Below are 14632 nucleotides of genomic sequence, written 5' to 3' on the forward strand. Positions count from 1 at the left end.
GTTTACACAGCTACATTCCCTGAACATATGTTAAACGTTTATTTTGTGACCCAGAAAGAATAATAAGAGTAATATTAAAACTAACTAGCTGCCGCCATTGTTGGAAACTGAGCAGGGCCGCGCTATGAATTCTGGGACACAGCTTCTTCTTCTTCTTCTTCGGGGTTTAATGGCAGCTGGCATCCTTGTACATGCAGTGCTACCATCTTCTGTTTCAGTCCGTTATTACACTCTTAAAACCTACTGCTTATTCCTGCGTCTTTTGGGATCTTACAAAGCTTCAAACGACATGTCGACTGTTAAATCAGTCGTCGACGATTTTGATAGTCGACGTAATCATGACTAGTCGACTAATCGTGGCAGCCCTACTGTTAACGGCAAACCATAAGAAGTCTCATTTGCAGTTTGCCACAAGCCATGTGGGGGACACAGCAAATATGTGGAAGAAGCTGCTCTGGTCAGATGAGACCAAAATGGAACTTTTTGGCCAAAATGCAAAACGCTATGTGTGGCAGAAAACTAACACTGCACATGACTCTGAACACACCATCACCACTGTCAGATATGGTGGTGGCAGCATCATGCTCTGGGGGCGCTTCTCTTCAGCAGGGACAGGGAAGTTGGTCAGAGTTGATGGGAAGATGGATGGAGCCAAATACAGGGCAGTCTTGGAAGAAAACCTCTTGGAGTCTGCAAAAGACTTGAGACTGGGACAGAGTTCACCTTCCAGCAGGACAACGACCCTAAACATAAAGCCAGGGAAACAATGGAATGGTTCAAAACAAAACATATCCATGTGTTAGACTGGCCCAGTCAAAGTCCAGATCTAAATCCAATCGAAAATCTGTGGCAAGATCTGAAAACTGCTGTTCACAAACACTGCCCATCTAATCTGACTGAGCTGGAGCTGTTTTTGCAAAGAAGAATGAACAAAGATTTCAGTCTGTAGATGTGCAAAGCTGGTAGAGACAGACCCTAAAAGACTGGCAGCTGTAACTGCAGCAAAAGGTGGTTCTACAAAGTATTGACTCAGGGGGCTGAATAATTACGCACACTCCACTTTGCAGTTATTTATTTGTAAAAAATGTTTGGAATCATGTATGATTTTCGTTCCACTTCTCACGTGTACACCACTTTGTGTTGGTCTTTCACGTGGAATTCCAATAACATTGATTTTGGCTGTAATGTGACAAAATGTGGGAAAGTTCAAGGGGGACGAATACTTTTGCAAGCCACTGTAGTTACTTCTTCAAAAAAGTAACTGAGTTATGCAAACAAAGTTTTTTGCAGCTGTTTACCTAAAAATGCAGCCAAGGCGCTTTTTTAAATAAACATTTCAAATGATTTACAGAACAATCAGCTGTTCTGCATCAAATCTGATGCCACACAAATTATTTGTGCCACTCCAAAAAATAATTTCTGTCCACTATGGGATGAAGGAGAACAACAGCCTGATACCTGCAGGCCTGACAACAGCAGATGTATCACTGCTGTAACACCTGTAACACTCAGCAGTCGCCTCATTGTTCTGACACACACAACAAAACTATTGACTACACTACACACTAACTACACAAGATTTGTGCTCAACGTCGCAATTTTTATAAAAACGCCATTTTTACCGTTTCCTCCCGCAGTAAATATAAACAACGACAGTATTCAGGAGGAAAACCAAACATTGCAGATATTTTTATCATAACTCTGGTTTTACGTGGCCGATCAACACAATTTAAAAACTGGTACAAAGTCCACACTTTTCTGTCAATTGTTCCGTCTGTCCAGCTCACATCTCCAATGGTTGTGCACGTTGTCATTAACGTGGCTTCACTCCACATCAGCCGCTTTGCTCGCTAAAACACCGGTGTCGGCACATAAGGACGCTGTCATAGCCTGTCAACGACGCTGATTAGCTGCGTATACGAATGTGAATCGCATCATTGGCTGGACTATGGGATAAGGTGGCATCGTTCTGATCCCATACGGGAGCAGCCAGACACTCACTGACTCACACTGAAGAACAGAATTGTGAACGTATTAATTTTAATTTCAATTCAGGTTAGATTAATTTTTTTGTGCGCAACACAGATTTTCTGTGCGCAGAGACCGTGCCAGCAGTGCGCAATTGCACACACGCGCCGCTTAGAGGGAACATTGAACACAAGGCCCGGGGACCAGAACTGGCCCATCACAGAGTTTTGCAAAGTGTGAGTACAGTAACACATAACCGCAATACAGCAACGCAGTACAAAAGCTGCAGTGTTTATTTTAATTTCCATGTGAGCTTTAAGAGCAGCAGCCTGAACCAAGAAAAGGAAAATGATTAAAGTGTAGTTTCTGATTTAATTTACAGATAAATAGAGTTTGTGTCTGCCCCACTGAGCTGCAGATCAGACTGGCTCAGGCACACGCGCTGATTTAAATCCTGAGATTATTTTAGAAAACTCATTTATGATGCTGCAGATTAATGAAAATTAACTCTGCGTCCTGAGATGTTTTATGATCTGCTGTTACAATAATAATGAAAAGAAACCTCAGTGTTTCCACTGTCTGAGGAGACTGCTGTGACTTATTATGGTGACTCGTTTCTATTTGGCTCATTTTCCATCAGTAGACACAGCTGGTCAGTCTGTCTCTGTAGCACACAAACACAGACAGCAGGGGGCGCCACTTCTCTTAAATCACCTGAGGACTCAGTTTGGTCTCAAAGAAGAAAACATACAAATTACTTTACTGATCAACTTTGGTTTTATTGTCTTTCTAAAAAGTCCTAAAATAATAGAAAAAAAAAACCCAAAAAAGATGCCATCAGGTTAGGACACACCTCCTTCCTGAACAAGGTCATCCAACATGGCTGCTTCAGTCTGACACCCTATCCCCAACACACCAAACAGGAAGTAATAAAAACAAAAAACAACCCAAAAAAAGCATGAAAAGCAGAAAATAAGGAACAAAAGCTCCGCCCATTTGGACTGACGGGTCTGATTGGTCCAGAGCGAGCAGTAAATGACAGGTTAATAAAACAAACCCCACACCTGATCTAAAAACGGAGAAAATTAAAGAGAAACACATTATACAATAAAAAAAATTACATTATAAAGCCTGTGGGGCGGGGCCTGAAACTGGAGGGGCAGAGCCCTGAATCTAAAGAGGAAGGGCCAGAAGGTCTCAGGAGGCCAAAGGCTTGTTGGCATTCAGTGGAGAGGACGAATCCTGTAGGAGAAGAAAAACACAGTGAGACTGTCCCACCTGAGCAGGTGAGTGCAGATGTGGCCAGGTGTATGTAATTTGAGTCATGCAGTGTCATTAGTACAACTTCCTTAATGCCTCTAAAATCATCACATCCACTGAGACCAAAATCAGTCACATGAGTAGCATGAGCCGACACGGGAACCGTAAAAAACGGAGGTCACATGACCCAGACAGGTATGTGTGCTGCCAAGCATGCTGGGATTTGTGTCCTCACCTCCTTGGTCTGCTTGGCGGTGACCTCATCCTCCTCAGTGGGACACACCTCCATCTTCTCCTCCATCCTGTCGTCCTCGCTCGCTCCTGCCCCCACCTCCATGCCGTGCTCCGCCTCCCACTCCTGCAGCACCTCGTCCAGGTTAAACCTGCGTCTGTAGTTTACTAGGAAGTTCTTCACCTGCACCACCGACTTGTTACCAATCACATCTGAGATGGCTTGGAAGTCCCGCCCATACTTCCTGATGGCTGTGTAGGATTGGACGGGAGGGAGACAGTCATCGACCAATCACTGACTGAGAAGTCTGACAGCAGCCTTCATAGAAGGCTGGAGTTCACATGTCCGCACCTTGATAGGTTATCCAGTTATGATTTTACATGTCTGATCAATCAACCCTGACGCTGATAAACAGATGCTTTAAAAAGATGAGAACATCTGTCAGGTGACTTGTTTCAGGTGTTACCTTGGACGGCGAGCAGCTGCTCCTCTGTGGTCCAACGGTTATTGAACTTCTGGTTCACCTGAAACATAAAGAAACATTAGCATCCAGGAACACCAGCAACTGAAAGAGCGCGCTCTTTGTGAGTGTATCCTCACTGATTTTTCTCTGTGATTTCGATGCTCAGTGAGCGCGCTCAGTGACTTTATTAGTTTGAATAAAGTGATCTGAATCGATCGTCGAAATCACAGAGAAAAATCAGTGAGGATACACTCACTGTGCTGTACTGCATTTGTGTGTTTTTGAACTGCATTTGTGTATTTCTATATTGCGGTTATGTGTTACTGTGCTGCGTTGCTGTATTGCGCTGGCATGTTGCTGTGTTATCGCGTTGTCGCGGTTACCTCGGGCAGCCTGAACTCGTCCAGCCCCGAGCTGAGTTTCTCCTTCAGCACGCTGTTGGTCTGTTTGATGGTCTGAATCTGAAACAGAGACTGAGGCTCAGAAACAGGAATGTGATCAAGGTGAGTGCAGGTATCCACGCTGTGTAGATGATCAGGCGTGAAGCCGTTTACCTGTTGCAGCTCGTACAGGTGACCTTTTGTTTAGGTTAGGTTTGTTTGTATTGGCGATAAACGCCATTACCTGACCAGCCCTCTGACTATTTTCAGTCCCTCTGTAGATTTCTGGCGATGGTTGCACCTCCCCGTTCTAGCGTTTCTGTGACCATGGACTCACCTGTCTCTTGATGGAGACGAGCTGCGAGTCGAGCTGTCTGATGAGTCCCTGAGGCGTTGAGGACGACAGAGAAACAACGTCCTGATGGTTCAGAAACATCCCTCTGGGGGGGCGCTTCTTCATCCGCTGGGACGCCTTCCCACCTGTCTGCAGGTGAACAGAGAGAGAGGCAGCCGCCGTCACCCATCTAACAGACAGGTACGAACATACAGGCTACAGTCTGAGGGTTGCTAAGGTGTTCTTACCTTCAGACCAGAAACTGGTTTCACCTCTGACCTCTCTGAACCTGAGCTCACCTGAAAAGAGTCACACGGGTAAACAACAGCAACAAACAGGTAAACAAACAAGCAAACAAACAAACAAACAAGTAAACACTGAACTTTGTACCTCCTTCTTGTCTTCTTTATTTACGTCCAACTCAGAGTCACTCGGAGGATTTACATTACCGTCCTCGACTTCATCGTCACTGAAACAGACATTTATATTTACACTCATCGGCCAATCGGGTAGCACCCACACCTGCGCAGGTATCTGCTCACCTGTCGTCTCGCTCTCGTTTGTGTTTCCGAGTCTGGCGGTCCATCAGGCTGGTTTTACTGCGACTCTTCTTCCAAGAGTAATAAAACCGAACCAGGCTGGGCATCGACTTATCAGGTAACTACAGACAGACACAACAAGGAGCTACTGGTCAAACTGGGAGCACTGGTCACAGAGGGAGACTACGACTGGGAGCACTGGTCACAGAGGGAGACTACGACTGCGAGCACTGGTCACAGAGGGAGACTACGACTGCGAGCACTGGTCAAAGTGGGGAAAATGACTGGGAGCACTGGTCACAGAGAGAGACTACGACTGGGAGCACTGGTCAAAGGGGGGAAAATGACTGGGAGCACTGGGAGCAGAGAGAGACTACGACTGGGAGCACTGGTCAAAGGGGGGAAAATGACTGGGAGCACTGGTCACAGAGAGAGACTACGACTGGGAGCACTGGTCAAAGGGGGGAAAATGACTGGGAGCACTGGTCACAGAGAGAGACTAGGACTGGGAGCACTGGTCAAAGGGGGGAAAATGACTGGGAGCACTGGTCACAGAGAGAGACTAGGACTGGGAGCACTGGTACCATCTGCTGAATGCGGTGGAAGCTCTTCCCGTGGAAGCTGAAGGCCTGCTCGAACAACACGCGGTCCTCCACCGTCCACTCATCGGGGAACGGAGTGAAGTTTGGCAGGTCGGCTAGAGACTTCTCGATGTTGTGTTTGTGCCAGAAGAGCATGCCCAGTGCCTGTGACAGGTGAGACAGGTAAAATGTGGACATTGTAAATACTGAAGGACATTTGGTGTGATGATCTATACGGTCCCTGCAAACGCTGAGCACTTCCTGTGTGTTCAGGCCCTCTAACAGCTGAACATGTGATAGTGGCGTGAAGGCAGTGAGTTTAAAAACACAGGAACTTCAGGTCCACCTGTCTGATATTCCTGAGAGAACTTGAACTTTATTTTACCATCCTAAAAGTGAAGCAAAGTTCTGCAGAGCACTTTGAATTAACAAAGAAAAGCAGATCCGACACTCGGTTTGTGCACATGCTCAGATAGTCACATGTTCGCTGCTAAAGCAGGCGCCCTGTTAAAGATGTAATTTATACGTTTTTTTCTCCAAGCCCCTCACCAACTGCAGTCCAACGTGGAGAAGGAGCAGGTAGCCAAAGAGGAGAGAGAAAGGGGCAGCACCACATGATTAGCAGCGACTGAACCTCCAAAATAACACTGTGTTCATAAGTACACCTGTTACTGACTGAGGATGGCAGCGTGAACCAACGTCTAAATATGGCGGCACAAGAGGAATTAAAATAAAAAAAGTGACCAAGTTGTGAACAATTACCTGCTCCATGTTGTAGCCATGCTTCTCTTTGGCGATGGCGATGTACTCGTCCACTGCAACAGAGAAAAAAAAAAAAAAAAAAAAAAACACCCACAAAACGCCATCAGACTCTCATCAGTGCACCATGTTCTTTGTTGTTTGTTTGTTTGGTTTTTGCTTTGTTTTATTATTTTCTTCAAGCCCTTGTGTACAGGAGCTGCATACAAAAAGATATTTTGTGAAAAGGGTTGGCGTAATAAGCAAATGCTTCAGCCAATACCTTTTGATTAGCCTTGTCTCATGCTTTCTTTCTTTATGGTAGATTTTTGTTCTGTTTTCACTGTTTTTTTGTTTGTTTGTTTTTTGGGTTTTTTTCACTGTTTTCACTGAGATTTGAATTTGAATGCTAATCAATAAAATCAAATCAAATCAATGTTCTCAGGTCAATGAGCCATTTCTTACACTGCGTTTGATTCAGGCAGCTGTTGGGGATCCAAACCAACATCCCCAGGTTCTCCCGGAGATGAGCCGCCCGGGCTACATCTGGAATCACACACACACGTTAATGAGATTATTAATTAATTAGAATGGTTCTTACATCACATTCAATAACTCGATGAGGGATTCATGCTGTAACGGTGCTGGTAGAACGCTGGAGCTGATCAGAAGTTTATCAATAAACTAACTTTGAAAATGGAGCAGCTCCTTCAGAGCCACCAGCCACACCTGTGCAGGCAGAGCTGCTCACCTGTACGACTTTTCAGGTGGTTGTGTGAAGAAGGGTTCAGACTCAGCATCACTGTGAGGATCAACATGAAGTTTAACTCAGAGCTGTTACTGTGACCAGTTTTCAGGAATCTGGTCAGATTCTGCAGCGATTATTGATGACTGTTATCTGATTATTGAATATTGTCGGTGTGTGAAGTTTGTGACTAAAGTTGAATGTTCTGACTGTGAGGAGGAGCATCGAGCTGCTTCTGCTAAGGAAACAAAAGCTCCTGAAACACAAACGAACCCAGAACCAGAGCCGGACACACATGTGGAGGTGGAACCGGCACGCGGGGACCGGAACCAGCGCCGCGAACTTTACAGCTGGTATTGTTCGAGGCTACTACTCCGCTGCGAGGCTCCCGAGCCAGCCGCAATCTTACCCGGGTCAAAGTCGGGAACCACGGCCTGGTACTGCGGTCCGACCCGCATCCCTCCTCCACCTGCGCGCACACACACACACAGTACTCAGTACAGTACTCAGATTAGTCTCAGCAGCGGCGGCGATGATCGAGGCTACCCACCATGCTCGTCGTCGCTGCTCGAGCCTGAACTTCCTTCTTCCCAGCAGCTGTTGGTACTGGGTCCATTACCGGACAGACTCTTTCCGCCGACGGGCCCTCCTCCCGGGGCTCGGCCTCTCCTCTTGCCCGAAGCCTCTGGGTTCCTCTCCAGCATCGCGGGCATACTAGCAGCTAGCTCAGGCTAACTGTTAGCTTGTTAGCTCAGCCGCTCCACTAACCGAACCGAGCCGCCTGTCGGCCCGGAGCAGAGCGAGAGTCCGGGCCGGGCAGCCGGGGAACGGTTCGGGTTGAAACAGGAACTGTGCTGTGGAAGGTTCCGAGGAAAGAATCGATCCGCTGCAGCTAGGAGAGGCTAACGGCTAACAGCTCACCGAAGAGTCCGAAAAGTTCCGGAACAAAGAGCCCAAACCAGACGAAGCCGGATTAGATCGGAACCGTACAGGGATCCCGACCCGGAGCCGGACCCAGAGCCGAACCCGCTCCGATCAGCTGATACAAACCAACGAGAGCGATCAGAGAGGCGCGTGCAGGCGGCTCGGTGTGTGTGTGTGTGTGTGTGTGAGAAAGAGAGAGAGAGAGAGCTGCCATCACAGGACATCCGGAACAGCCCTGATCACTGATCAATATTCTGCACAGCTGACCCATAACCGAAAGATCACCGAGCAGTACTCTGGGCAGTATTGATCAGTTTTTAATGATCGCGGTCGATTTCCGCAAGCACCCTGCAATCAGTCAGATGTTTAAATTAAACATTCACAGCAAATCACAGATTGATCAATAATATCCCGTGGGATAATTAAACGTTACCACGGAGATTCAATCCACTTGATCTTTCGGATCGTCAATTTAATCCCTTCACTGCTTTAATCCAATTGATTTTTTTAAAATCCGTAACAGTTCAGTTTCTTATTCAGTATCACGGGAATCTGTCAAAGTTTATCTAGGTGGGAATCCTTTCTTTCTCGGTTCATCGTGACACAAAAACAAACTCAGTTAATTTTAAACTCAAATTCACGATGTTGATTCAAGAAATGTCAAAAAGCCATCAGAGAGGTCAATGAAACAACGATAAAACCTTCAGTCAGAGCTGCTCGATGGTCTGATATCGCCTTCCTGTGCCGTTTATTATTGTGATTATGGTGAGAAACCAAGCAGGCTTTTAGCACACCAACTGAAACCTTCAAAGTATTGATTCCTCTGGCAATCTCGTTTTTAAACCAGTAGCTATTAAAATATTTGTAGAAATGTTTACTCTTCTCTTTATCAGTCTAAATCATTGTCAGAATGACTTTCCTTCAAAATCTTCATATTCCTTCATAGGCTTGATGCACCTCTCAGTCTAGAGCACATTTTCCTTTGAATTAAATCCATGCAAAGTCATGAGGCTCCAGGCCCTGATGGGTTTCCTATTGAGTTTATATTATTTATTTATTTATTTTAAATATTTAATAATAACTGCCTCCTCTCTGGAACATGGTTCCCTGCCTCCTACATTAACCCGTCTCCAGGCCCCTCTTCTGTGGAACCAGCTTCCAGTTTGGAATCAGGAGACAGACACTATCTCTACTTTTAAGATTAGGCTTCAAACTTTCTTTTTTGCTAAAGCATATAGTTAGGGCTGGACCAGGTGACCCCGAATCCTCCCTAATGCTGGGCTTATGCTGGGCAGACACTGTGCGATTTTTTTCAGTCGCGCGATTCAGCTCCTGCTCAAACTGTACGGTTGACTCGCAGGGGTTAGAAGTTAATAGGTCACGATGCAGGGTCTCACACTATACGACCCGATGCTCTGATGCGACCTGAGTGCTCACACTGTGCGTCCATAAAAATGAAGGTTATAACAGAAATTCTACAAGTGACCTATGAACATCTAACCCCTTCGAGTCAACCGTACAGTTTGAGCAGGAGCTGAATCGCGTGACTGAAAAAAATCGCACAGTGTCTGCCCAGCATTAGTTATGCTGCAATAGACGTACGCTGCTGGGTCACAGCAGATGGCCCCGCCCCTCCCTGAGCCTGGTTCTGTTGGAGGTTTCTTCCTGTTAAAAGGGAGTTTTTCCTTCCCACTGTCACCAAAGTGCTTGCTCATAGGGGGTCATATGATTGTTGGGTTTTTCTCAATATTATTGTACACTGTAAAATCTAATATTGTGCTTAATTAACAAATATTAAGTAGACTGAAGTAAGTTACCAGTACTATTCATTCAAAAAGCTGTTCAACTCAATTTATTTGATTTGTCTTAAATCGGAAAAACGTAGTAAGCTGGAAATGTTGCTTTTCCGTGGTTGAACTAAGTACATTTACCTATACTGTACTTAGGGTTAGGTAGCTTACAACTCACTCTTTACTCGAGTGTTTGGATTCTCTTTATGTTACTTTTGGAGTTTTATATATAAAACATACAAATTAGTCACCCAGGTGTGGATATAAGTATAACTGAAATGATTAACTAGTTCATAAATTTTTGATTTGGTTTTTGTTTTTAGACAAAACAAAGAACTAGATTGAGAGACGGCATCTGAGGTAATACAAATGGCCTGAAAATGTCAATAGCACCAGATGAAATGGTCATTTTATTTTGTTTTTATCTCATTTTGTGTAAGTAAATACAAACAACCACAGTTTGCTCTGCATTTATTCAAATATCCCACAAACTGACTGCACAGTCTATTGTGAAGTCGGCAAGTTTTTGGACAGTGAAATTTTCTTTGCTGCCCAAATTATTCTGTAGATCATCAGAATGAAAAGCTCTATTTATTATAGAGCCTAAACGGCTCTATAATAAATAGGATTTAGGGATTAACATAGTTGCCATGGTTTCCACTCTTATCTTACTTGTGTGTGACAGGAAAATTCTGGAGAAGGGGAAAGTCAACCCCTTGCAGGCCAGAAAGTAATGGGACAACTTAAAAACAAACAAACAAACAAAGTATGTATGCGTGTTATCAAGAAGATAATTCATAAGAACACAGGTTGATAAATGTGCAATTACTAAGAGTTGTTGTGGTGTTTTTACTTGCCTGCTGTCATTTTTTATTTCCTCTGCCTTTAGGATTGCAAGTATCCAGACTCAGGAGAGGGGGTCAGTGGGAAGCCCACTGCTGGGTTAGGGTAACCCTTGCCCTCATGGATGAGGTGATAGGACAGAGGCATTCCATTAAGCCTCCTGTCCTAATTTCCTCTCTCCCTGAGGACACTCCAGGGCCAAGCACAGCAGTGGGTGACTAAAACGAAAGCAATGAGGAAGAGTATCAGCCACCCACAACCTTGGCCCATGCACCTGGTTTAATCATCCACCTGCCACAGATCTGCCTGATTGCCTGAGCCACTATTTAACATGGTGGTTCAGTGGACTTCTTGGTTGGATTGTTGAGTAACTCTTGTCAGTACAGCCTGGTTCGCCTCTGGTTCCAGTGTGAAGTACTAGTCTGTTCTAACTGCGTTTCCTTGTCCTCCTGGACCCGTTCCCGTTCCCTGAGTCTGGCAGTGAGGTGTCGAAGAGGACTTGAAAGTGGAGAGTGAGGAGCCGATGTGTGTAGTGTGTTTTGGAGCCGTTCCCCTTCCATCCCTGGAAATCCCAGCCCTATACATTGCATACACTTTCACCTTTGAGCCCAATGTGATTGTAAACAAACGTGACTTTCTGAATTCAGCTGGTCTGCGCCCGAGTAAGTTTCATTGTGAGATTATTAAAGTTTAAAATTGTTTAACAAGCAAATACACAATTAATATAATTAATTGTAACGATCTACTATAGTGGGAATAGTTTGTTGTTCAGCAGAACAGTGTCTGGTATGTTGGCTCATATACTTCTTTGCATTTCAAATAGAAGTTGGGCTGATTCTAACTTCAGGAAGTGTTGTTAATTATTCTTTTTGAATCATACTTATAGGGTTTATAGTAGGTCTTGTACTGGAAATATAAGAAAAAACATGTGATTTAGTCACATTTAATTTGTGTGTAAACAAAATTTTAAAAAGTTGGCACCAATTGTTTTCTTAATTTAGTAGAACTTGAAGAGTTTCTTCAGTGGGTAAACAATTAATATATCTCTCAGAAAATTCATGTTATTTGTAGTACTATGCACTTGCAATGAATAAGTTGTCCAACCTTAGTTTACTATGTTCTGGGAACCAGTTAGATGTTACAGTGTAGGGATTTTACCTTACAGCATAAAGCACCTTGAGACAAATGTTGTTGTCATTTGATGCTATATAAATACAATTGAACCGACTTGAACAAAGACAAATATGCTACTACTACTTGTGAAAAAAGACCCTACTTCCTGTACCTGCTATATATAATCGTGGCTAAAGTGTTAGCAGCTCATTTTGAGATGGTTCTTCCTGGACTTCTCTCACAGGAACAAAACTGCTTCATTAAAGGGCTTCATCTGGTTTTCAGTGTTCACACACTGCTGTCTTGTCTGAATTAGTTGTTTCGCTAAAACCAGAGAAAGCATTTGATTGTGTTGAGTGGAATTATCTCTTTGTTGTGTTGAACAGTGTTGAATGAGGTTGTGGGAAGTGGTTTAGCTGTTTCTTTATGCACATGACCTTCTATGTGCATCCCACCAATCGTGTCTCTTTTGTAGAGGTTCGGGTTTTTTTTTAGTTTTTTTTGCTCTGGCTTTAAGATTAATCTCGTCAAAAGCAAACGTGTTCCTGTTAATCCTCGAGCTCTAGCACTCAAACAAAATCATTTCCCTTTCAACCTTCAAACATTTCAAACTTCTCATCCATCCATTCGCTTCCGCTTATCCTTTTCAGGGTCGCGGGGGGCGCTGGAGCCCATCCCAGCTGTCATAGGGCGAGAGGCAGGGTACACCCTCGACAGGTCACCAGTCTGTCGCAGGGCCAACACACAGGGACAGACAACCATTCACACTCACATTCATTCACACATTCACACCTAGTGACAATTTGGATTATCCAAACAACCTATCCCCACAAGCTGCATGTCTTTGGATGGTGGGAGGAAGCCGGAGTACCCGGAGGGAACCCACGCAAACACGGGGAGAACATGCAAACTCCACACAGAAAGACCCCGGCCTGATGTTGGAATTGAACTCAGGACCTTCTTGCTGTGCGGCAACAGTGCTAACCACCGTGCCACCGTGCTGCTTCCAACTTCCCGTTCTTTATTTTTCCAGTTTGGTTCCCTTAGTTGCCCAGATCAGAGTGTGTTGTATGGGACAGGTGATTATTTCCTGATAATTTACATTTACAATAATTTACCCAGCAGTGGGGAGTAGACTTCATCACAGTAGATGTCTTTCTGAAAGTGCTGTAACTAATTCAGATTCGAAGACTTTATTTATCCCCGAGGGGCAATTGAGAAGTTTAAGAATATAATCCACCCACTGTTATCATCTTCAATGCCCTGTACCAACACAGAGCAGAACAGCTATCTGAACACTACTCCAACAGAGGTCGATCATCTTGTTAATAATTTTACCTCCTCACTACGTACGACTCTGGATACTGTAGCTCCTGTGAAAACTAAGGTCTCTAATCAGAAGTACCTGACTCCGTGGTATAATTCTCAAACACGTAGCCTAAAGCAGATGACTCGTAAGCTGGAGAGGAAATGACGTGTCACAAATTTAGAGGATCATCATTTAGCCTGGAGAAATAGTTTGTTGCTTTATAAGAAAGACCTCTACAAAGCCAGAACATCGCCAACTGAACTGCACCAAAGAGCAGCTAGAATCATCCCTCGGACAGAACGGAACAACGCTCGATATTATGTTCTGTTGTGAATAAACATGAATTAATGAGGTTTATGTTTTTTACAAAATTCTTTTTAATTATTTTTTTAATGATTCAGTGATAATAGTTTGCATTGTTTCGCTGATGCACAAACTAACAGAAACGTGCAGGAGATTCTTCACAGCACTAACATCAATGGAATATATGAAGGACGTTTAAGGAAATGATATGAATACTCTGATCTGTCGCTGTGCCTCACACAGTGGAGAAGTACTGAATAGAATAGACTATAAATATCCTTTATTGTCCCTCATTGACAAAGTTCATGGTTAAAACAGCTGCTGGGAGGAAGAACCTGCGACTCTGCTATGTGCACCGTAGATGCACCGTGGTACTTTCCCCACCTTCCCCAGACATGTATCCCATGATGCCACACAACACAACCACCTTAGGAGCCTGGAGCAGATGCCACGCTTCTTCCTGCAGATGTTTTCTCCATCCCTGATCTTCCTTCTTCAGCTCTCGGCTCCTACCTTATTTGATGTAATGGTTCTTTCTTCTCCTTTATTTTAGGGTTGATTCGGGGATTGTTATTGGAGAAACACCATACCTTCAAGAGGGTGCAGTGTTGTCCACACAGAACTTAATGTTGTTTGTGATGCTGTCAGTGTCCTCCCATGAGGAGCACAGAGATCTCCCCAGACAGTGGAGCTGAAGCAGTCCCTCAGACCATCTCTGGTTTACCCACAGGCTCGAGATGAACCAGGCTGTGATCTGAGCCCCCCAAAGTCTCTGGTGTGGTAGGTAATGTGTTGGGTGAAGGTGAGCAGAGTACAGGACTAAGAGATATAATTCAAATCGGCAGATTGGAAAAGGCCTGGGGATGCTGTGTTTGGAGTCTGCTCCTTGTGTGTGAACGCAAACCGGAAGAAACAGAAACACACAGCACGTCAATGCCACTTGTTCCTTGTTTTCGAGTTTCATGTAGTGTTTAGCCTTCCCGGGCGATCGTGGCTCAAAAGTTGGGAATTCGTCCTGTAATGGTAAATGGCCTGCATTTGTATAGCGCTTTTCTAGTCCCTAAGGACCCCAAAGCGCTTTACACTACATTCAGTCATTCACCCATTCAC

The 14632-nt window shown here is 44.5% G+C and overlaps 1 protein-coding gene across 2 annotated transcripts; it reads right to left on the bottom strand.

The window, feature by feature from the left end:
* Positions 1–2726: 2726 nt before the first annotated feature.
* rcor1 (REST corepressor 1) lies at positions 2727–8398 on the bottom strand. Of its 2 annotated transcripts, XM_005753852.2 has the most exons (13): positions 7791–8398; positions 7650–7709; positions 6961–7041; positions 6520–6572; positions 5761–5922; positions 5180–5298; positions 5028–5106; positions 4886–4936; positions 4641–4787; positions 4307–4384; positions 3927–3984; positions 3464–3711; positions 2727–3210 (listed from the first exon to the last, which is right to left on the bottom strand). In XM_005753852.2, the coding sequence occupies exons 1-13, from the start codon at positions 7951–7953 to the stop codon at positions 3166–3168; spliced, it is 1344 nt and encodes a 447-aa protein (XP_005753909.1). In that variant the 5' UTR covers positions 7954–8398; the 3' UTR covers positions 2727–3165. The 2 variants fall into 2 exon arrangements, with proteins under 2 accessions (XP_005753909.1, XP_005753910.1); XM_005753853.1 differs by lacking the exons at positions 7650–7709; positions 7791–8398 and adding an exon at positions 7247–7643.
* Positions 8399–14632: the final 6234 nt, after the last annotated feature.

The sequence above is a fragment of the Pundamilia nyererei genome, unplaced genomic scaffold, assembly GCF_000239375.1.
Source record: "Pundamilia nyererei isolate P.nyererei 1_Seehausen unplaced genomic scaffold, PunNye1.0 scaffold00471, whole genome shotgun sequence".
In the NCBI taxonomy this organism is placed as follows: domain Eukaryota; kingdom Metazoa; phylum Chordata; class Actinopteri; order Cichliformes; family Cichlidae; genus Pundamilia; species Pundamilia nyererei.